This window comes from Stigmatopora nigra, chromosome 5, assembly GCF_051989575.1.
Source record: "Stigmatopora nigra isolate UIUO_SnigA chromosome 5, RoL_Snig_1.1, whole genome shotgun sequence".
NCBI classification, from domain to species: Eukaryota; Metazoa; Chordata; class Actinopteri; order Syngnathiformes; family Syngnathidae; genus Stigmatopora; species Stigmatopora nigra.
The window spans coordinates 5,108,894-5,132,868 of record NC_135512.1 but is presented as its reverse complement, the minus strand read 5'-3'; the positions used below and the strand labels follow the sequence as shown (position 1 = coordinate 5,132,868).

The 23,975-nt window shown below is 39.4% G+C and overlaps 1 protein-coding gene across 3 annotated transcripts in view; it reads left to right on the top strand.

Moving 5' to 3' along the window:
- Positions 1 to 23,975, top strand: part of LOC144196303 (single-stranded DNA-binding protein 3-like) — an 82,376-nt gene that overhangs the window by 39,783 nt on the left and 18,618 nt on the right. For all 3 annotated transcript variants that reach the window (XM_077716313.1, XM_077716315.1, XM_077716314.1), the window contains one exon: positions 23,377 to 23,466. In XM_077716313.1, the coding sequence (XP_077572439.1) occupies positions 23,377 to 23,466 (90 nt within the window). The remainder of the gene's footprint in view (positions 1 to 23,376; positions 23,467 to 23,975) is intronic.

The following is a 23,975-nucleotide window of genomic DNA, read 5'->3' as shown; positions in this document are numbered from 1 at the left end:
CCAGAATGTTTCGGTCCCTAGTAGCAAACCAAAACGTCATTATGACTGCTAATATATGCACATGCGCCTTTTCACTATATAAACATAGCGCGTCAGCCAGCAATGTACCCAGACAGTAAAACTACAAAATCTTGAATTTAATGCATATTGATTATAAACCCTGTCTAATTTTTACATTTTAGACCTTTAAGTGCCCCCTATGTGAGTAAATATGTATCGCGTTGCATTTGTATGGTTTATTATAACTTATTAAGGGGCGTTGCAATCATTAATAAGGGGAGAAATTGGCAGGTACACATTCTTGTGCACCACATGTGTAAAAGTACTTTATACACACTATTGTAGAGGAAAAGCCGTGTTTATTGTTGTGAATATTCTTAGTAAAATGTTGACATTTCCAGTTGAGGGATCCAGGACACCGTGTTCGGTTAAAATGGGGGGAAAAGGGTCAGAGTATAGTAGAGGGAGTATATGCCGTGGAAAGTATAAGCAAGAGAAGCTTTTCTAAGGTTTTGGGCATTCCCTGAACTGTTTTTGAGGATGCCTTAATCTCCTCAACACACGGTCAGATTAGCGTCTGCTCTATATTGTGTGGCAGCAAGCAGTGGAGATGTCTGGAGGAAGAGAAGGGAGGGAGCAAGGCAGATTTGCCACCACATCAGATTACCTTTTTATTATTAATATTTCCATCTGGTAGCTCTGCTACTTTGGCTTGTTTGTCCTGGCTTTTTTGTGTGTGTGTTTATGGGCAAATAGAGGACACCCCTAATCTAGATTAAGCACATGTCGGATGTTCTAAAATGGCATTTAATGGCATTTTGCAAAAAAAAGTGGTCAGCGGTCTATCAAAGTTAGCAAATGCTACAATGTCAAATTGTTGTTTTTTAAAATTTTGTTGAAATTAAGGGTTAAAACTTGTTTATCTGCCGTTAACAATAATATGCTTCCAATTCATAGGCAAAATGGATTGGATTTCTATTCATGGTATTCTTATTTTAAATGTTTTTCTGTATTTATTAACCACACTAAGTAATACTATTCACATAGTTGGGTTGGTAGTGAATGATTTAAAATTAAACAGCGAATAAATGAAATATTTGTCAAAAAGTACCAATGCCAGCCCGGCCGGTATTGCTATCAAGACAAGTACCACTCCAGTGATGAATGTAGTTCAGATAGAAACACTTTTAGAAACACTACTTCTTAAAAAGATAAAAAATTAAACAAACATTTGTAAACCGGCAATATGATTACTAAATTTGTCAGTAATTGTTCTGAAGAATAAAATCTAATTTTAGAGAAGATTTTAAAAAGCAACCAAAACAAAAACCAACTTGAGTCATGCAGTTGGTACAATTTTCAATAAAAATAGAAAATAAAATAAAAAATCTTTTTTTGAGTCATATCTGTTTTGATTCCAAGTTTTGGTAAAGCCATGCTCACGCTGCCATGACGCATATCCAAATTGAGCCACGCAGGAGAAAATAATTGGAATCGTGTCACTTTACTCATGTAGTGTCAAGCCTTAGCCTTAGGAAAATGTCCTATTTACTCAAAAAAAAACAAAAGCGAAAACACATCCTTGATTTGTATCTTATAGCATGCTACATCAGTATTAGCCTATGCACCAGTTGACTTTTTTATTTTGAAGTCACCTATTGCTCGCATTTTCTTCAAATCCCTTCGTAAGTAATTCCATCTTCTAAAACGCTATATATATATATATATATATATATATATATATATATATATATATATATATATATATATATATATATATATATATATATATATATATATATATATATATATATATATATATATATATATATATATATATATATATATATATATATATATATATATATATATACATACATACATACATACATATATATATATATATATATATATATATATATATATATATATATATATATATATATATATATATATATATATACATCATATATATACATCATATATACACACATATATACACATATATATACACATATATACACATATATATACACATACATATATACACACATATATACACATATATACACATATATATACACATACATATATACACATACATATATACACATATATACACATATATATATACACATATATACACATACATATATACACATATATATACACATACATATATACACATATATACACACATATATACACATACATATATACACATATAAACACATATATACACACATACATATATATATATATATATATATATATATATATATATATATATATATATATATATATATATATATATATACACCCAAATATGTGTGTATATATATGTACATATGTATATGCATATATGTATATGCATGTATGTGTGTGTATTTAGACATGTGTTTATATATATACATATATAATATATATTTTTTTATATATATAAATTCATGGAGCCCCGTACCCTCCCCACACGCACTACGTATTAGCCTCCATCTCCTTCTGTCTCCGGCGTGCGCCGTGCAGAAATGATTTCCATTCCTGCTGAATTTAATGAGGTTCTGCTGAACTGAGGAAAAGGCGCGGAGGGTACAAACGCACACACACGCACGCACACACAGTCTCAAACACGCGTACACACGTACATGCAGCCACATATCTACTATAGCCAGATTTAAGTTTGTATTCACTCTCTCATAGTAATTCACTGAAGCTTGGCCACATCCTTGTTTCCCCAAACAAATTGTTTTTGGGGGTTGTCATTTTTGTTGTTGGTTTAAATCTCAGCCAGTGTAAAACACACGCAAATATTCCAAGCACAATCTAGATGGCGTTCTAGTGCCCCGCACACACCCGGCCTGACGAGAAACACATTTTGGTTCGCCGAGCACACGGCTTCATGGGCTCCTTGGGGCCCGAACGGGGTTGGTCACCATGGCAACGCTGTTAAATGCTACCAAATGCTGCCTACCATGTTTAGTGCTTTTGGGGGGGCTCTATATATGTAGTCGTGCACCCTCAAATGACAATTATACTGTTGTTTTTCTGGTGAGACCATGTACGTTTTCTTATTATTAATAAACAAATTGCGTCATAAACAGGTGGCAGTTGGGTTTGATCCCAGAATGGCAACTCACATGACGTACATGAAGAAGCGTTTAGTCAAAACGGCGTAATTGCGGCAGCCGGCAGCCATTGTCATGCGCCACATGAAACCTCCGTCAAGCTTGCTGGGGGGAACAAAGGAGGGGCTTATTCCTGCAAGCTTCTTTCCGTCAAAAAGTGATCGACTTTAGCAAAGAACCTTCAGTAGTTTTAAAAAAATGCTATGCTTGAACTGACACGGGGCGTCGGCCATTAGGATTGGTTATTTGTATAGATGACAGACCCAGTATAAACTCTGATTGGTCTGCAGACCACATTTGTGTCAAGTAGATCTCGTGGGTCAGCCAGTTTATTTTGAGGCAGCTACAAATTGCCTTTGAGGCAGAAGAACCCCGCGGGCCGCATGTTTGACACCCCTACACTAGAGGACTGACCGGAATCAATCTGTCTGTCTGGATTTATTTGGAGACCACGCACGGCTGAGCCGTCAAACGTAGTGGGAGGGCGAGCATTTTTTTTTACTTCAAGTGGGTGGTCTAGATCGGTCCTCAAAATGACAAAAAAAAATCAAGCTCATATAATGCATTACTCCACCCATGCATTGCCGTGGGAAACAACCTCCATCACCATTTATTGAAACACTGACTTTACATTTTTTAAAAGTGATCAAATTCAGCAGCAATTCAAACAATATGATGGATTGCCAAGAAATACCAATTTTGTTTGTTTGGTCCGGTTTCCTCCCATATCCCAAAAACATGCATGGCGACCTGGTTGAAAACTTTAAATCACTGGTGTCTAAGTGGCGGCCCGTGGGCCAAATCTGTCCCGCCGTATCATTTTGTGTGGCCCGGGAAAGTAAATCATGGGTGCCGACTGTCTGTTTTAGGATCATATTAAAATGAAGGGTATAGATGTATATTAAATTTCCTAAATTTCCCCCCTTTTAAATCAATAATTGTATTTTTGAATCATTTTTTTCTGTGTTTTTAGTTCAAAAATCATTTTGTAAAATCTCATAATATATATAAAAAAGCTAAAATAAACATTGTTTAGGTTTAAAAAAAACTGAATATTCAGGGCTTTTAATCCAGTTCTTTTAATCCATTCATAAAAAAAAAATCTAAATATTATATCTAAAATGGTCCGGCCCACGTGAAATCAAATTGACGTTAAAGCGGCCCACGAACCAACCCGAGTTTTACACCCTTGCCCTAAATCGTCCCTACGTATCACAATTAGCTTACTAAAATACGTTGAACCACCATCATTCATGCGCCCATTTATACCCGCTGCCATAGATATATAACATTTATCATAACTAAAACTACCTTCCCTGTGCCGGCCCTCCCCCTTCTCCTCTGGTCTCGGGCCAACCAGTCTGCACTCAATAATCTGTTAAATAGCATTGATCACCACCGTTTAGTTTCCTGGCCGGCTACTTAGGTTGTAAAGCTGATCAATGCATGTGAATGGAAGCCACCTAGATGGCGGATTGACTGCTGGGGCGCGCTCGGCAATCAAATCGTTTGTCTTCATTTGCTCCTCAATTATTTGCTGTAATAGCCGCTGTCAAAAAAGCCGCCTGGCTGGCCCGCCCAAACCAAAAACCGACGACCACCACCGAAGGAAGTGGTATTGTGTGTATTAATGTGTGAAGGCGCGCGTTGACGAGGAAGTTTGACAAAAAAATGCTGGTGATGTGCGTGTATGTGTGTAGTTTTTGTGTGCGGCTGTGTATGTGTGTGCTGATGGTCGATGAGGTCTGACCCAGACTGGACTTCCTGTGTCAGAGAGGCCGCTTCCTAAAATCATCAATCACTTCTTGTGAAGCGTGAACGTGGCTATGTGTGCGTGCGAACATGTGTGGGTGCTTTGTCTTTCTGCTTTTGGCTTGTCTTTCGTCTTCTTTTCTTAGTTTATTGATGGAACTTATTATCATTACGCATATACAAGCATGTTGGAGTCATCAGGGAGCAAATGTACTTTTTTTAAAGTTCTGTATGGAGTCTAGAAGTCATTTTATGTTAGCTGGATCCTTAACTTGATGGTAATAATTGCGTGATATGTTTTTAATGTCTTTTCAAACTTTTGAGGCATTTTTGCTGTTTTCAGACAGATTTGACATTCATTTTACTTAAAAAAATTTGCTTGAATTTTGCCTATGAAAGCCGAATTTAATGCGAAATTTTGTGTACTGACACTTTTATCTATAATATTTAATACTTCATTTTAACTTAGATAGTTAATTATCAGCCAAACAATGATCGATTAGTATATATCCCCAGATTTGAGATTCATTTTACTATTTAAAATTGCCTAAATTTTGCCTGTTGTTGAATTTAACGCTAAATTTTGTGTACTAACACTTTTATCTAGAATATTTAATAATTAATTTCAACTTGGATGGTTAATTATCAGCCAAACACTGATCGATAAGTATATATCCCCAGAATAAATGTAAAAAGAAAAAATCTAATCTTCAAAAACAAGAAGAGTCTATATTGTTTTGGGCCTGCCCACCAGGTGGTCTAAAAAAAGTTTTGTAGAATATATATATATGTGAAATCGTACTTATTTCTGTGCTAAAAAATGTCTGGAAACATAATGTTGCACCTCTTGGGATCCTCACTTGCTTAGCTTCCATCAGTAAAGCTTGACTAAAAAAAAGAAATATCTCTTTTATGCTTTTAAGTACTCTCATTGGTCTGAAACTCTTCTGGTGCTTCTTTTCTTGTGAACTACTCGAGTCAAGGAACTCTCCTGGTGCTTTTGGTGCATAATATGCGTCTTTTCTGCAGGCGTCAACTTAAAGGTCTTTTCTACTGTGTGGGGGGAGGAAGGAGGGTCTTCACTCAGATCCTTGCACCCCCTACTTACTTTACTGTACCCTTGTCTTTATGGCGGGTCTTTTTGGACAACCCCCTTTGGTTTTTATTGCCGAAACCCCCTTTTGAAGGGCCACCACGTTTCCTGCTCTTATAGCGCAGCGTAAAAGACACATTCCAGAATTGGAGGACATTTTCTAAAGGGTTACTAAACCAAAACATTTAGTTTTCAGAGTCAATTGACTTGAATTGACTGAGACAGGAAAGTGTTATTCACGACGATTAGTGGTTTTCAATATGATGATATATATCAACAAAGTGAGCGAATACTTTGTTGGTTATTTTTTTTTTTTTTACACAATATCATACTTGTCCACCTCAGCCAATCGCTCCCCTCATTAATGATTGCAATTCCCCTTATTAAGTGATATTAAACTATAAATGCAATGCGGCACATAGTATTTACTCACATAGGGTAAGTGAACAGGGCGCCTAATCATTGGGTGCACCTTGTATATGCACTAAATTCAAGATTTTGTTGATGTTGTTGTATGATGCTGACAGCTTGGGTACATTGCTTGCTGACACGCTATATTTCTATAGTGAAAAGGTGGGCCTGTGAAAATGGAATGTAAAAATATCATGCTTAAAACATGACAATATTACCAATTGACAATGACGTTTTTGCCTGCTAGCAGTGACCGACACAATCCGGATTAGACCCAAAATGGGTAAAACCAGATCGGTTTTACAAAAAGACATACTTCATAAAAATAATTTTTCCATACAAAAGTCATTATACAGTGTTCACAATTTGAAATGATCCAAATATGGTATTAATTATGGGAAATGCGTATAAATGGACAGATATGCGATATGCCACTGTATAATATATATTTTAATTGGCTGATAGTGCTTTAGGATGAAATGGATTGGACGTCCATAGCCACGGATGGCAGCCAATGACTTATTTGGTCCCCATCCCACCATGACATTCATTCGCCCCTTTGGCTCCCCTTGTTTTCTTCTCTCAGCTGCCCTTGTTGTCATTTAGCTGCTCCCTTCTCGCCGCCTCTCTTTTGGCTTCTCCATCCCGCTGGCCTTTAACTCCTCCGCCCTCCCCTCATCGCCTCCATCCATCTCTCGCTCGGGCTGAGGACAAGGAGGTGAAAGCCAAGCCGATTACAGTGGCGGTTTAATCTGACTGACCCGCCAAGGGATTGCTCTGCGCTTTACTGTGAGGCTGGAGGGCAGCAAGGGGATGGGGAGGTTGTAGCCAGGAGTAGTAGTCGGAGAAGGAGGGAGGTTGATGGAGGTGGATGGAGGTTGGGTTTAAGAGCAGGTGAACCAACTGTTTGGAATATGAGGGACACTCATTTCTTTCCATTAAAGTTGTCCTGGGTAAAAGTGGCTTTGGCCCCAAAAAACACCCTTCATGAAAAATGAGGTTGAAAGAAAGAATGCAAAAACGTCCTTGGCTCCAATTGGTTTGCCTTTTCTTCTGACAAAACATCTATTTTACTTTCAAAGTGCCTTTCTTTTATGTTTAGCGAGTGTTGAACCCTGATTGATGAGGTTCAACGAGCGCAAAATCAGATTGCGTCTGCTGGCGGTTCGTCCATTTTTTTTTCTTCTTCTTCCCCCCCCTTTCGTTATTTGGAATCACTTGAAATCACAACATGAATGCCGACTGTAATAAGACAATTAACATGAAAGGGGTTGTGCGCTGTTCATCTTGGGGGATTTACACACATGAACACACACACACACACACACAGGCTGGATTTATAATGCCCGGTCCAATAGCGCAAGTCATTTAATCCTTCAACATTATCATTTTTTTCCCAATATGTGCCTTACTAACAAAACTAATCCATTGTATAAGAATCATTCTCATATTTTTGTCATTTATGTTTATCAAATATACACTTAAATTTATAGATAGCATTACTTTAGGAAAGAAAATGATCATTTTGACTGAACTATTAGAAGAATGGATGTACTAGCATAAACTCTGAACCACAAAAATACACCCAAATAAATTTATATTAAAAATATTTAAAGTCAATGTAGTAGCAATCAAGTGCTCAGAGTTAAGTAGATGTTTTAGATGTATTTTTCCCTTTTTACACTATGTTCTGGATGATTGGCTTGAACATAAAAGTAGTTTTTTTTTTGGAATGGTGAGCTAATGCGCCCCCAAATAGATAGCACCCTGACCTACGCTCACATTGCACATGTCAAAAACCACCCCTGATCTCAATAAAGTTCGACTAAGTTTAATTAAAGCTTACTCATACATGAAGTGTTTTCAGTTAATGCCTTGCTTACTATTTTTAGTCAGATTTTTGAAAACTCACAACCAAAAAGTCATTTCATTAACATACAAATATACTTTAGTGTTTAACTACATTGCAATCCAACTGGATGGAACTTATACGTTAAGCAAAGACCCCTTCAAAGAGATCAAAATTTGGCACATAAATCTAACGTTACACCATAGCCACAATAATGGTTGGTGTCCATTTTCTCGACCGCGTGTCTTGCTCTCTGCTTTTTGCAAAGCCGACAAATTCCCCCTCCCTTTGGAATCAGGACCAGTTGGGAGCTAATCCGCCTCCTCGACTGGACCCCTCCTCTGAAACAACTCAGTGGGGGTGGTCTGATAAAAAGAGAGCTGATAGGAAGAGTATAAAAGGCATTGTGGGGGTAAACACAAGACGCAAGCACCGCCCGTAGCACGTGGTAACACCACGACGGAACGCCACGTCACTCAAGACGTACGTCAAATGTTTTTCCCTTTCGGCCGGCCGGCAGTTTCTATTCTGGTCGCACACAGGTTATGGCACCCAATGTCGAAACTGAGCTCTCTTAGTCGTTAACATCCTGTTTGCTCAAGGCCGAGCCTCTTGACTGCAATACTACATTCGCTGAAGTGCTACAACCATTTCAGCTTTGCTAAGGGGAAAAAAAGGCCTATTTAAGAAATAGCCGGGAGGCCATCACAAATATATTTTTTTTTTCGAGTTCAAACCACATGTCAACAGTCAAAATGAAGCAAGCAGCAGCTGGATTTCTTTTCAATTGGCATCAGGGCCTTCAAAAGTCCACAATAAGGCAGTGTTTACACTTTTTGGGGGGTTATATATTGCTACCTTTCATTGTTCCTATTCAGAGCACAGAAGTTTTAAGCAGTATTAACCCAGTAACTCATTTTTTTGTTGTTGTAAATCCTGGTGAGAAGTTTAGTTTGAGAAGAAATGTGGACATGTTGGTTTCTTTGGGTCATTGTGTATATTGTAGTTTTTTTATGTCCTTAGTAGAGTCTGATAGGAAAGTTTGGTACACCAAATTGAGTGTTTGTCCCGTATGGGTAGTTGTATACAAACATATCATGGATTATTGTCTGAAATTGAATAGGAAAACTCCAGTTTTCGTTTTTTATGAATCTTCTACAAGTTAACAGATGCAAATTAGCCATGATTGTAATTTAAACCGAAAGTCGGTTGGTAAATTTGCCATTTTTGGGGATTTTGTGCTTTATTTTTTATTTTTTTCAAGGAAACGCTAATAAGATGGGCGCTTAACCATGATCCTTTTGTATTTTTCTTCCTTGACCCTTTTAAGTGAACACTATTACTATTATTAGAAATTAATAAAAATGCCGTTCTTTCAATGCCAGTTATAATTGCTGCTAACTCCAAATTCAAATCAGATCAGAGGTATAGCACCATCAATGGCCACCAACAACCCAATGGCTACCTTGTAAAGAGTTAACCTATACCATGCTATCACTACTATGCACCTGCTCCATAAGAATAGTTATGTATGACCCTGAACCTTCCTTCCACGATTAGCATGGCGCATCACGGGGGCTACCCGCCGTATACCTTATTTTGGTCCGCACCAGGTGCAAGTGGTTTGGGTTGGTTACTTGATCTAGTGGCGAGTGTGTATGTGTTAGTGAAAGGGCTGAAGTCTAAAGAGGTGTGGTTTTCTACTTGGTCAAGCCTGCCAGTCTGCATACTAGAGTCCAGGAAAGGTCAGAGATTGGGTGGAGGTGCCAGGAATAGGAGTGTGAGATGCCTACGCGTCTCCAGCGTGGAGGCACACACGTGTCGGTACAAATGCATGGTCGTATTCCCAATCAAAGTGGCCAAAGTGGGGCAGTTTGCGCCCAGTCTTCTTCTCCTTCCTCCTCCTCTGCCGCCGCCCCTCCTCGTGTAAACACAATGCTGCTTTCTGGATGTGGGATGCCTGAGGGACAGAGCGCAGACAGGAGCCCCGTCACCATGACAACAGCTTCTCTGAGCTCGCCTGACACCCAGACACCATTGGCTGAGGGCTGCCGTGTTGGGTTGGGGGAGGAAGAAGGGAGGGCGGGGGTGATGGCAGGGAGAAAGTTAAGCAAGGGGTAAAAAGAGCAGGAAAGGGGGGCGTTGAGAAATAGGAGATAACGCAGGCGAACGACCCCATTTTTTTCTCGTGGGCTTGTGCAGAGCCTGCCTGTGTTCTTGTGTGCCGCTTTCAAATAAAGACAAACGGGAGGGTGGCGAAGGGAGGTGTGTCGCTGTGCACGCCATCTTCTCAGGGTCGTACACGCACGCCGCTTTTCCCTTTTGCATGTCAATGTTGGCACATGTGTGTTGCAGCGTGCTAATAAGCCTGCCGCCTGCCTTCCGATGTGGGAGATTGGCGTGTCTTTACGTTAAGTTATTAGGAAGCATTTTTTTTTAAAAGGTAAAAGGAATCATTATATTGTCAGACTTGGTCCAAATAGAGGTTTGCCCGATAACTTGAGTTGAGTGAAAGAGCAAGGCAGGTTGAGGAAATTATATGTATTTTTGTTGCACAGGAGTATAAGTTGTATTTTAGGGATGGCATTTTTTTTATTTATTTAAAAAACTAAAAGCATACATACTGTGGAAATAGTTAAAAGGAGAACAACAGGCTGTTATTGTAACTTTGGATAACTATAACCTTTAAGAATAGGCTTTTGGTGGTCAAAGAGATGAAAAAAAAGTTATTAGTTGCAAACTATGAAAAAAGTATTGACTTATAGTCCGGCAAATACGCTCTATATATTAAAAAACATCTTTTTTTTCACCAAATTCCAATCCACTCTTAATAAATTAAAGGTGAAGCATTTTCAATAGATTTTCCTGAAGGGGTTCCTCCCAAATGAAAAAAAAACTTTTGTCACCTATTCTCAAACTGGACTTTTAAAAATAAGATTAGGTGAATAACAATGCTAATAAAAAAGACACATTTGCATTGCTTTAATGGCATTCTAGCATGTAGCTAAAAGGCCTCAGCCTTATAGGAAAGACATTCTCAGTTTGCTGTTAGCCCTTCATGTAATATCATGGTAGGAGCAGCTGACGGAGCTCAAATATTAAGCATTACTTGTGTGTGTGTGTTTTGGCAGCCTTCTGGCACCGCTCGAGGGACAAAAGAACCAATGTATTTTATGTTTTTGGAGCATAGGGAAGAAAGCATGGCGTGTGTTTGTTTCTTGCATGCGTGTGTGTGTGTAGTTGCAGTCGTCCCGCCGTCCTGTGATCACCGACGTATTTAGACTAATCATTGAAGAGGGGGAACATGTGTTTCCCTGAATATGATCTGCATGATACTCACTTGCTTGCCGCATGTGTGTGTTTGCGTGTGTGCATTAAAAGTCTCTAGCTGTGCCCTGTAACTTGTTAGAATGTGTACATATGTGCACAAAGGAGAGACTTAATGAGAAATGATATTTGTCTGTTTACCTCTTCTTGTCCAAATGGGTTGGATTTGATTATTATATAGTAGTATTATTATAGGATTGGGGTATAATGTGTGATGATTATGTTTATTTATCGATATACATTAGGGTTGCCGCATACTAATCGATTATCACATTACTTAACAATACTTTTGATTGTTGTATTTGTTTGATTGAAGGAGATGATTATAATTTTAAGTGATCAAAATTTGCTTTGTTTTTGTAAAACAGTGATTTATTGTCCTTAGGTTTGAGTTTAGTGTGTTTTTCTAAGGGGGTTCTGCGATTGGCTGGCAACCAATTCAAGGAGTGACCAACCTATTGCCCACATTTGGTTCGGATAGATTCCAGTACCCCCACAACTCTTGTGAAGATGGGCAATATGTAAAATGAATGCATGATAATGTTCCTTATTTGCAAAGTCTTTTCTTAGTGCAGTTGTAAAGCCAATATGGGAGTCTCTTAATCTACTTATTACAAACATAGCATATTTTCCTGAATATAAGGCGCATTGCATTTTTAGGCGCACCGTCAATGAATGACACATTTAAATTTTTTCCCCATATATAAAGCACACTGGATTATAAGTCGCCCTGTCTATTTTAGAGAAAATGTAAGACTTTTAAGTGCACCTTATAGTCGGGAAAATACAGTAATCATATTGAGTCAACAATAAAATAAGCCCTAGTGTATTCTTCACACAAATCCATGTTTAGAGCACCCTAAACATAGCAAGAAAGCCAAGAACTTTACACAAACGCCACCTCGCTAAGGTGGGAGATCAAGGTTGCTGCCTCACAAAGACAGAAATATAAGATTGCATTTACACGCAAATATAAAGAACTTTACTTGTATCTCATCTACACAAAAAAAAGGAGTAAAACATACCGATGCATATCTATTTTTTAGACCCCTAAACCGCCCCCATAGTATTTCCCATTTGGCCACACACACGCATATACATACACACACTAATGCACCAAACAGTTTCATTTCTTTGTCTCAACTTCTGGTTCTGATTTAGGAGCAGCCATTGGTTCACCACCCTCCCCTCACCGTCAAATGTGTGTGTGTGTGTGTGTGTGTGTGGGGGTGCATGTATGTGTATGTGGGTGGAGTTAAAGGGGGTCAAAGGGAGGGAAGCATGTTCCACCTTCCCGCTACTGACTAATACTTGGAGACATCTTCTCCTCCTTCTACAAATGTCTTCATTTTCTTCTCTCTCATATCTGTTGTTCCCCGCCTCATTCTTCATGCGGGTGTGTGTGTGTATATATGTGTGTGTGTGTGTGTGTGTGCTGTCCTCTCCGGGTGTGCGTGCCAAAGCGGCGCATGGCTAGCTGCCGCCGTGCCGTGGATATTTCTGTCAGCCTCCATTTATTTATTGATGGCGAACGCTGGTGAGCCTGCCTTCATGTGCACTCCTCGCAAAGCCCCCTCTTCCTCACCCGCCCCTTCCTCCTCTTCTTCCCTCCCTCCTCATCCTCCTCCTCCTCCTCATTCTCGGCCACTGTTGTCCCAGAGTAAATATTTGTCACCCTCCATCCCGACTGACCCAGGAAGTGTTGGCTAACCGACCTCAGGTAGCTCTTCCTGCTGTTCAGGTCACTTGACGTGAAGGTTTAATGACCAGTTGCTTGAGGAAATATGAATGTCATTGTGGATTTCCTCTAATGGTATGAGACAAGTAAACGCCTCTTCGGAATATTTAAGGGGGAAAAGAACGCAGCATTTTGTGGTTTAATGGCGGTAGTTGGCCTAAATTTGGGTGATTGGCCGATCAGTACTAATATCAACAATCTTGTCGGCCAATCGCACCAACAGTCAGTTAGCCACATTAGCCTACTGTCATTATTTGCAAATATTTTGTGTTCCTGGCATAAGTGTGCCATGTAGCTGTGAGGTAATTGTTTTATAGGTACTAGATGGATGGCCTTATTGATTATATCTGTGAAGTGGGAACTTACATTCAAACTGTTCCAGCGTTAAAAGTTATAACATTTGAATTTTTATTGTCGAAAAGTGGAATTTATTTGTTTTCATCGGTAATGTCCGATGTTTTTCTTTTCATTTTAAGAAAATTAATAGGAATGTTAAACAAACATGCTCTGTTTATTACGAAATAGGGAAAAATTCAGATATGGAAGTCAGGCTTTTCAAAAACTATTGTTAGTTAGTTGATTGGCCAGAAAGTTCTGTTCTGTTTACCTCTATTGTTGAATTTATCTTAGGACTTCATTCATTGGCTCATACGACCTTACTTGTGTTTTAGTGGATTATAATTCTTTGGATTAGAGCAATGGTTGTCAAAGTACGGTACAAGTACGATCCAAGCCCTGTTCTAGGGAGCATATTCCTCCTTTAGTTGACTCTTGCTTTTCTTCAACGTTTCTAGCCTTCAGCGGACCACGTGCCCCCGGGGGCCCTCGTAGTTTCAGCCAGTCCCACAGACCAGCCATTGTCTTGGGAATGTGCTTTTCTGTCTCCCTCCTCCTCCCCCCTGTCTGGCAGCAGACAGGCTGAGGTGTTGTTTGGTCGACTAGAACCTGACTTTCTTCGGGAACGGGATGGCCAATAAGACTGAACTTGACATAGAGTGATGGCTCTATTACTAGCGATAACTACTTCTCTAATCAAATAGTGCACTTCATGTATATCTATTGTGGACAAGCTTGAGTTTTCATTTGTTTTTAAGCATCTGAGTTTCCACTACTGGACTTTTGGGGGAAATTAAAGATCGATTCATTGACTAAAGCGATGATAAGTGTTATATTTTCACCTAGGTGTGGTAAAGATACTTTTAGAGAAAAGTATTTCATAGAAAGCTCAGCATAAATGACTCTTATTGGATAGATTTAGGAGCAGAAACATCTATTTTTGGGGTGCTTAGGTTGCTCCCATTTGGTAATGATGTTTATCAAAAGGCTTTTTCAAATGGGCCATTCTAAGACAGCTTTCATTACACTTTTTTTGTATCTGGTGTCAGGTAGCGATGCAGTATATAAGTTCAACTGTCTGTTTGTTGTTGTGGTATTACATGGACGCAATTTTAACATCAGGTAAGGGAATGTAAAAGTTGAAAGAAAAGGTGGCTTTCATTAGAAATATAACTAAGTTTACGGGCATTAAATATTTTTAGAATAGAGAAGTTTATGGAATATTCCATTGGTGAATTGAAAAATATATATTTTTGCATCATTGACTATTTGGCCCACATAAATGGAACTGTTTATAGGCCTTCTTTAATAGATATGATATTCATATTAAAGATGGTGCCTCAAAATATTAGTTAGATTCTATTTTTTTGTTTATTTTTTTAAACACTCGTTTTAAGTGCAACACATTTTGATTTAATCCATTATTGAAAGGTTCTTTTTTATTTTTTCAAATAAGTGAAGTGTTAATGTCCAGTGGCTTCCAATAGTGTATAAATAGTAAACAAGAGTAGGAATTAACAGCTATTTGTTTTTGCAAATTGAGTAGTTTAATTTGGTGATGAATTGCTGCCAACGCAAAGGAAAATCCAAATGATGTTTTGACTGCCTTTCTCGAGGTTAACTTTTTTTTTCTCTTCCCTCCGACCCACTGTTTGAGAACAAGCCACCGCTCGCCTAGACGCAACACCCTAGCTACAACGCCCTAGTTGCACCGCTTGTCGTCATGGTAACGAGAGCCCTACTATTCATTGTACAGGCAACAGTTTTTAGCGAAAAATCGACAGAGTTCTTACCAAACAATTCTTAGACTACCAAGCCAAATACCGATGCCAAAACAAAGACCTGGTCTTATTCTTGGCGAAATTGCGACTACGCGTTGCTGACTAACATGAAAATTCGCTAAGAGCAAAGAATGTCGCGCGATTTCAATCTTTCTCTCGTCGCAGACTATTGAGCGAACTTCTCCATTTAACGAAACGTTTCAATCCTTGGTTGTCAGTGTGGCCTTTGGAGGTGGAGGTGGTCTTAGACACCGTTGCTTGGGGGATTCGAAATGGAAATGAGTTGCGCTTGTGTGTGTGTGTGTGTGTATTTGTCTCAATGCCCAACCCCCAATGTCTGCTGCTCAAGAGGACTGCTCCTTTGGGAATGCCTCTTCCTGCCTGGCTCCACACACACATTAACACACACATACTCAGACGCAAGCTAAAATAGAAACGGGTTGAGTGGATCAGACTGGCGTGAGATGGTTTTAAATGTCTCGCCTGTGTCTTGTCGCCCGCTAAACGTAAGCCATGCAGCCACACGGAACGGGTCAGAATTGGGTCGGAACATCCACTAGTTTTTACCTTATTAATATAGGATAATATATGGTAATTTTTCAAATTGAATACCTCTGACGGACAGGAATGTGTAACATATTGATGGAGGCCTTAACTGGGTGAGATTGAAAATAGGGAGAACAGGATAGTAGTAGATAAATTCAGGAACAAAGTCGGAGAATAAATAAGGTAGCTATGGCTAGCTAACAAGGTTGCCAGCTACTCTTTTTCATTTTTTAATAGTCCCGTAGGAGGTCTGGCTGATGAAGTGTTATGTTATTAAATCTTGGCAAAAAGTTGTTGCCGCGGCACGTTTCAATAGCAAGTTGAGAAATGTGCGTCTGTAGGTTGGATGACACCCTAAACGCAAAGATTCTCTTGGCTGTTGTTTGAATTTATTCGGAAAATACAGTCGGAATGGAATTCATTGGTTCCAAAGTAGAGCCGATGCCAATCATTCAGTTTGTCTTCAATGTGTTGGCAAGTTTTCCAAGTAATATTTCAACATTAACTGTCATACAAGTGTAAAAATGAGGCCATAGACATTTGACAGCTTTGACTTTGCCGTTTTTTTGCCTATTATTCAATTGCCCGTAGTGTGTTGATTGATATTGGCGTAGCTTGGTAAAAATGTTTTATTTTTTCTCTCTCCAATTGCAGTTAAGCGGCAGTTTGAGAACATTTTTGGGCCGTCACAATTCTCCAATGAGTACTCGACTGCAATTTATTGCATCCGTAAAAACAACCTCCAAAACTGAATTTATTCTTAACACAATTCTAGCACTCATCGTGAAGAAAAAAAAAGAATGAACTCCCTGAGCAGGTTTTTGTGAGGAAAGTGAGGAAAGTTTATCAAAACTGCAAAGCAGTCAAGCGATGGCCTCAGCTCTGCTTGAATGATCTTTGGACATAATAGAAGACAGAAGTTTTTATTGATTACACTGACTACTACTTATTCTGTTTAGAATGGCTTTGACTTGGAAACCTAAACGAAACCTGGACTGGTAACCAGTTAATTGCAAATGATACATCAGTAGTAGACTTCATTAAAATATGTTTTATTGAATCTATCCGATGTCAAATTCGAGGTCTGCGGCCCAAATCCAGCCTTCCAAATTATTTTATTTGACCCACAAAAGGAAATCATGTCCATTAAAATGGCTAAAATGCCATAAATAGCTGTTACTTAAATTAATGCAGAGATACACGCAAACTTTTTAGACTAATTGGACTTTTTTCATTTTTTAAACTCCCCAAAAATTTAGTTTTTCAAGAAAAAAATATAATAAATATATGAATTATGTCAGAAAACTAATATGGGTGTTTTTGGATGGGAAACAGTTGCCACAATATCAGAAAATTATGCAAAAGGAAGAAATAGAACCTTTATTAATGATTGGAAAACATAAATCTTCCCAGCAACAGGCAGCTAAATGGTTAAAAAAATAATTTATAATGGAGAATAAGTATAATATTTAAAATGTTCATGTAAGAAGAATTTGCATAAATCTTCAGATCAAGCTAATCACAATATTATAACCATAATAATATTTACCCCAAAACAAAAAGCAATTTACACATTTATTCCTTTTAATAACAATTCATTCCATTTGCTCAGTATGTCCAAACAAGAACAAGTATAAAGGGAACATAACATGGAAATGTGTCGCACACCTAATCAACGTTAAATGCCATTCGCTGTTGCTGGCTAAATGTCATAATGTGAAGGGTCTGAGGGCATATACAGTATTTTCCTAGCAGTAATGTACGTGCATTTGTGATACTCTCAAAAACATTTGTGTGGTTGTGTAGGTGTTATTTATCATGAGGCTTAGACACTAAATACATTCCTGGTGTTTTTGCTGTCAATCTCCATCGCTTTTGTGGCGCCAACTCTTGTCGTCTGCCGTTCTAGTTTTTTTGCACTCCTCCACTTTCCCGAGAATTTAGACGACCTGTGGAATTTGGGATGTTTTTTTTCTTCCTGTAGAGCGGAACAAGCACGCAACAAGTAGAGTTTGAAGCATTTCATTTTTGCACCGTGCAGTCTAGCCACATTTGTATTGTAATGTCCCCTCGCTCATCTCCATGTTTATGATTAGTAGATGTCGGGGTGAAAGTGTGTCTGATGAAATGTGCACTTGCTCTTTGATTTAAAGGTGCCTACGGGTTGTTTTTCACCCCTCAGGATTTATGCCCAGTAGTCATGTTCCTCATGAACAAGACAACTGAAGCCGCTTTCACTTTCAGGACTTGCAAAATTTGGCCTTTGATTTATTATTTTGTTACCTGAGAATTTTCATTTATGCATCACACAGCTAGTTAGTAGTTATTTATACTTGTTAGTTATCTATATAGATATAGATAGGATTTTTTTGTACAAATTTTTAGATGACGTATGCTAGGTATTATCGTGACCGGACGTTTGGTCGCTGGTCTTTTGGTCGCCGGACGTTTGGTCGCCAGTCTTTTGGTTGCCGGTCTTTTGGTCGCCGGTCTTTTGGTCGTTGGTCAAATGTACTTGGATATTAAACAGTACTTGGATATTAATCTCTCTCTATCTTGGAAATTAAACTCTCTCTCTTGGATATTAAACTCTCTCTCTCTTAGATATTAAACTCTCTCTTAGATATTAAACTCTCTCCCTTGAATATAATTTTAAGAGCTGGCTTCAATAGTAAAGTCTCTGTCACTATTTTACCGGCGACCAAAAGACCGGCGACCAAAAGACCGGCGACCAAAAGACCGGCGACCAAAAGACCGGCGACCAAAAGACCGGCGACCAAAAGACCAGCTACCAAACGTCCGAGCACTGGTATTTTTTATGTAACAGAATCTTGCCATTTAACTGTTAGACTGCCATTGACTTTGTTTATCATTGTCAATTGCAGGCAATGAGTTAAACCATGAGTGTGCAGACTTTTTATATCCACAGTAAATCGTATTCTGGGTAATATGGCAACCAGATAAAAGTGAATTACAATCTCCTTTCACAACTCAACTAAAATTACTCCTCAGACGGCAGGCAGGCTCAGCCAAGCTTCTCGCAGATACACTTAAAAAGTCAACAAATAACAAATGAAAGATCACCGGAGCCGTCCAAACCCTGTGCTTTTTTCATAACTCGTCTAAATGGATGACTTCCTTCCCTCGCCGCACACCTTTCATCCCGCCACATTTAGCTAGGTCTCTCGCCTCCCAGCGTTCCCTAATTAGCTTCGTTCATGATCTTCAATTAGGCACCGAGCTGCAAAATGTATGTTCAACTCATAGCGTGAGGCGCTGGTCCCGATTTGCTCTCGGTGCCACTCGGTGCCTAATGAGGGCGTGAAAGGGCACGGGGTGAGCGAGTGGGAGTTTATGTTGGGATCACATCGGCGCGTGTGTGTGATTAAAGAGCAAGGCCAGCAGGGGGGACCGGTGCGAGAAAGGGTCACGTTTGTGAACAGCGGGCCATCGGCAACCTATGGTCATTAACTAGCAACGCTGCTAATAAAGGACTTGTGTGTACGTTTGATTGAGTGTGTACTGAAACTGTTGATTTCCTCGCTTAGTTCTTCACTAAATGTAAGGTATTTATCATTCATGGAGACCAAGATACTTACTTTTGTGTCAGGATTTTATTTTTTTCGGGGCTTGGTTCTTTGACCCACTTTTATGTGATATTCGTTGCACAAGAAAGACAAGTTTTGAGTACTTTTTTTAAGTTATAGATCTCTGCTGGAATCCTTTCACTCAACTATGTCACTGGTTTCAATGATGCAGAGGCAAACTGTTACATAAATGATTTGTATTGCTCAATTTCAATAGTGTAGAATACTCTAAAGTTCTATCATTTAATGAATGTGTAAAAACTTGATAGTGGAATTTAATGCTAGTCCGGGGCTGGGCAAACTTTTCGGCCCGGTGGCCATATTGACATTAAAAATTTGACAGATGGGCACAAGATATGATACATATAAAAAAGTGCATCCGTTAATAGTACATATGAAACATAAACAGAAAAAAAGGCTAAAGTATTAACATACCCATCATTCATCATTAAAGTAAAAAGTATAAAGTACAAATTATTTGGACATCGTCGGCAGGCCGTATTAAAAAGCCTAGCGGGCCGCATGTGGCCCGCGGGCCGTAGTTTGCCCATAAATGTGCTAGCCAAACAGCCTAGACAACTCTCAGATTTAGTTAATACCTTTGTGTATGAAAATCTTTAAAAAGTTGACTCAAAATTCTTAACTAACATCCAAATGTGTGCAGGCCCAGGAAAAATCCTATTAGTGATAATACAGAGCAGCCATTTGAACTGCTTTGTAAAAGTTATTGAACGTGACTTACCCTCCACACACGCTATTTGAACATGTTTCAGACGGAACATCTCTACACCCAAAACATAAATCCATTGGCTCCCCATGGAGCGCCACAATAGCTCACCTGCATTCTACACATCTTGTGTTGTGTACCCTTCCCTGCAGTCGACCATCCTGATCAATATCAAGTTTACTGGCAAGCAACAATGCCGTGATTCCCGTTCTTATCTCCTCGTGTGAATGTATGTCTGTAATTATTTCCTCAACCCCGCTAGTATTTGAAAAAAAGCCAGACATAGCATGGCTAACTGAGAATGTCTACGTTCTTTTTTCACATCACGACGTTCCCTCTCCGGCACGTCGTCTATTGCACCGCTACTTATCGCGTTGGAATCGCCCCAAATGACAGCCTTATTGGACCACTTGTAGTTGAGGGAAGAGGAGGTGAAGGAGTGTCATGACACAATGTCTCCAGGAAAGGAAAAGTGGCGATGACGGTAGAGATGAGGAATTCCCGGCCTGTTACGTCAGGTTATGGATGAGGAAAATGAGCGATGTTAACCATTACGTTTGGAGATTGGAAAAAAAAAAACACGCCAGCCGTGTTTAGGTGGCATGCAGGTAGTTGTAGTCGCGTGTCGTCTGCTTGTTGGGAAGCAGATAACGGTGGATCCATTACTCCCTGAAAGCGGCGGTCTGATCCCCGTACAGATACAGACACGTTTGGTGTCTGAGGGCCATCCATCCTGGCAGGCAAAGTAGCCATTGGCACGCAGTTGAAGAGCTTCACAAAGCAAAGGGCCAATGGAGAGCACCCCCCTACCCTACCCGCTGTTGTTAGAGAGAACCATCAAATGCGAACTGTAGATGGAACTGTCTGTTTTCCCACTTTTAACCCTAAATGAGACAGAGTTGTGGAAGCGTTATCCTTTTCTGACCGCAACGTCACACATCAGAGTGTGAATGTGTGAACTCAAAAAATTCTTTGTTGGTGGAAAAAAGTTTACTTGGGCACATAAGCCAATGGGAGAAGTTTTTGGGGGGTCTTTATTGGTAATTTGTGGTTAAGGCGTTGTAGGTTTTTATCTTAAAAATGAAATGCATGCAAAGATGATTCTGAATTTAAGTATTGAAGCCTTTAAATTAGAAAGTTTGAGTGTCAAATTGATCTGGAATGCCAATGTAATTTTGTGTGGCTTGCAGAAGGGAATCAATCATTTTCATTGGCTAAAAGGACATTTGAAGAAATGGTGTAGTTCTCAATGAACAATCGAGAAATACAGAAATCCCGGGAATTTTTACTGTAATTTTTCCCTTTAAAAACATGAAATAAGGTTTTTTTTTTTATTTACAAAATGGTCAATATATTTCTTACCTTTTTTATTGAAGAACAAAAGATTCAAGGTTATTTCAAAAATATATATAAACTGTTTTTCCCCTTTGTTTTTTAATTAAACATTTAAAATAATTTAATTCTTGATTAATTATATATTTTGTTTGTTTGTTATAGAAAATTTAAACTCTGTTCAGATCATTTCAAAATGATTCCTAAATGTTAACCGATCTCAACAATCGTCAATTAATTCCACAATAAATGAGTCGTGCCAGTCAGTCACTAGCAGACATAATAATGTGCCTCCCCCTTAGAGGGGGAAGGGGGGTCCTTCACAACCATGTGCCCTCACGACACTCCTGAGGTGACTGACTAAGGGCAGGAAAAGAGCAGACCAAAAGGGAAGAAAGCCTGTGGAAAATAATACAGCAGCTTTTCAGAACAGATGTCCCTCCCTTTCAGTCGTTTCCTCCTATGTTTATTAGTGCGGTTGTACGTGGTTCTGTCTGCAAGAAAACAAGAGGCGATAACAGTGGACACAACGGCAGATCCGTTTGACTCTATCTCTCTTTTCTTTTTTACTTCCCTTCTTCATTTTCATCCCCCCGCCTCCCCTACCCTTGTTCTCCCTCGCTCTTCCTCCACCAGCCCCGGCCATGCTGTTGATTGACGGCCTGAGGGTTTTAATGGGCACTGGAGTGCAGGAGCTGAGGTCGGGGTTGTCATGGCAACTAGGAGAAGGGGGCCGCTTGCTGCTGCTGCTGCTTCGGCTTCACCTGCGTAGTGTGTGCAGCTTTGTACACTTCTTGCCACATACATGCTTGGGCTGAAATAGTGAAGCTCTAGAACCGCTTTTTGTTCGATTTGGAAGCATTAGCAGGCAGTATTTTTACTTTTTTTACCTGTTTTTTCACCCTTCTGTTTCAGATCACGTATGTTTTTTTAGGGAGCGGTCTATTTTCCAGCTTCCGTGAAAAACTGCTGATAATTAAGCACTTTATTAGGGCCGGGTTGAGGTTAGCGGAGTGTCATGTATCAGGCTGTTTTTTTTTTTTTTTGTGTGTGTGAAGAGAACATGAAACTAAGTGACTCATTCCGCTAAAGCAGATTCGGTTATTTGACGTCACAACGTGTCCAAGATAAACTTGCGGAAAATATAATGGGATGTGACGTGCTTTGGTAAATAGCCTGAAGAATTGAGAGCAATCGGGTAGTGTTACTACCCGAGACAAAAGAAGGCATAATATTTTTGAACCTAGAAATAGCCAAACAAACTCTTTGTTTTTCTAGATGTTTCGTTTGTGCTTCAAAGTTAAATACAACTGAACTGAACTAAATATGTTGAAGCCATTGTAACGTATTGGAAAATTTGAACATACAAAATACAAAGAAGTTTCCAATCATTTCAAAAGAATATCTTGTTTGCGGCCATAGTTGCAATAAAGTTTTATGGACGAGTTAGGTTTGATTTTTAAGGCGCATTTACACCAGGAAAAGTCAATCAATGACTTTCTTTAATCCAAATTAGAGTACAATTTTGGGCTTGATGCGGTTCCCTCTCACACTGCAATTGTAGCAAAATACTTCCAGAATTTGACAACAAATTCAATCATTGGACAAAAATGTCTAGGCGGGAATTCATCATAACATGTAGAAGTAAAATAATCATGGCGTTTACATAGGATGGACATCACAATTCTGCCTTGTTACTTTTCATGTTGCCCTACCGTTAAAAAATCAACTTTATCATTCCATATCTAAACATATACACCTTGTGTTTTTTCCAGAGCGCGGCGGCCGCTCCCAGTCCAGTGATGGGCAACATGCCGCCCAACGACGGCATGCCGGGAGGACCCATGCCACCAGGATTCTTTCAAGTAAGAACCATCAACTACAAAAAACATTCTTTCCTGATTTCTTCTCAAATCACCATCATGTATTTCCTTAAAAATATCAGCCTCTACTTATTATTATCCAATGAAACAAAACCTCAACCCCCTCCCTTAAAGCCACCCTTCTGTCTCCTCCCCCCCTTTTTTTAGCCTCTTTAGTTGTCCTAATCCCTGTCCAGATGTGCGTCCTTCTCTGTCCCACTGCCCCCCACCCATATGTCACTCGGCTTGTTGACTCCTTATGCACTTTGTAGCCTTTTCCCTTCGTTTTGTAGCCTAAATAGCCACCATAGCGTCTAGTGTGTCAGGGTAGGTGGACAGAGAGGCGACTGTTCTCCCCCGATTTGTGTTGCTTCACTAATTCCTCCCGTCATCGCCGTTCTCTGAAGGCTTTCTGCCGGGTTTCGCACACACACGCTGTCCCTACTTTGCACACACGCAATCCTTTTTTTGTAGCACGCTTTACTTTGACCCAGATCCAATTAGTTTCAGGA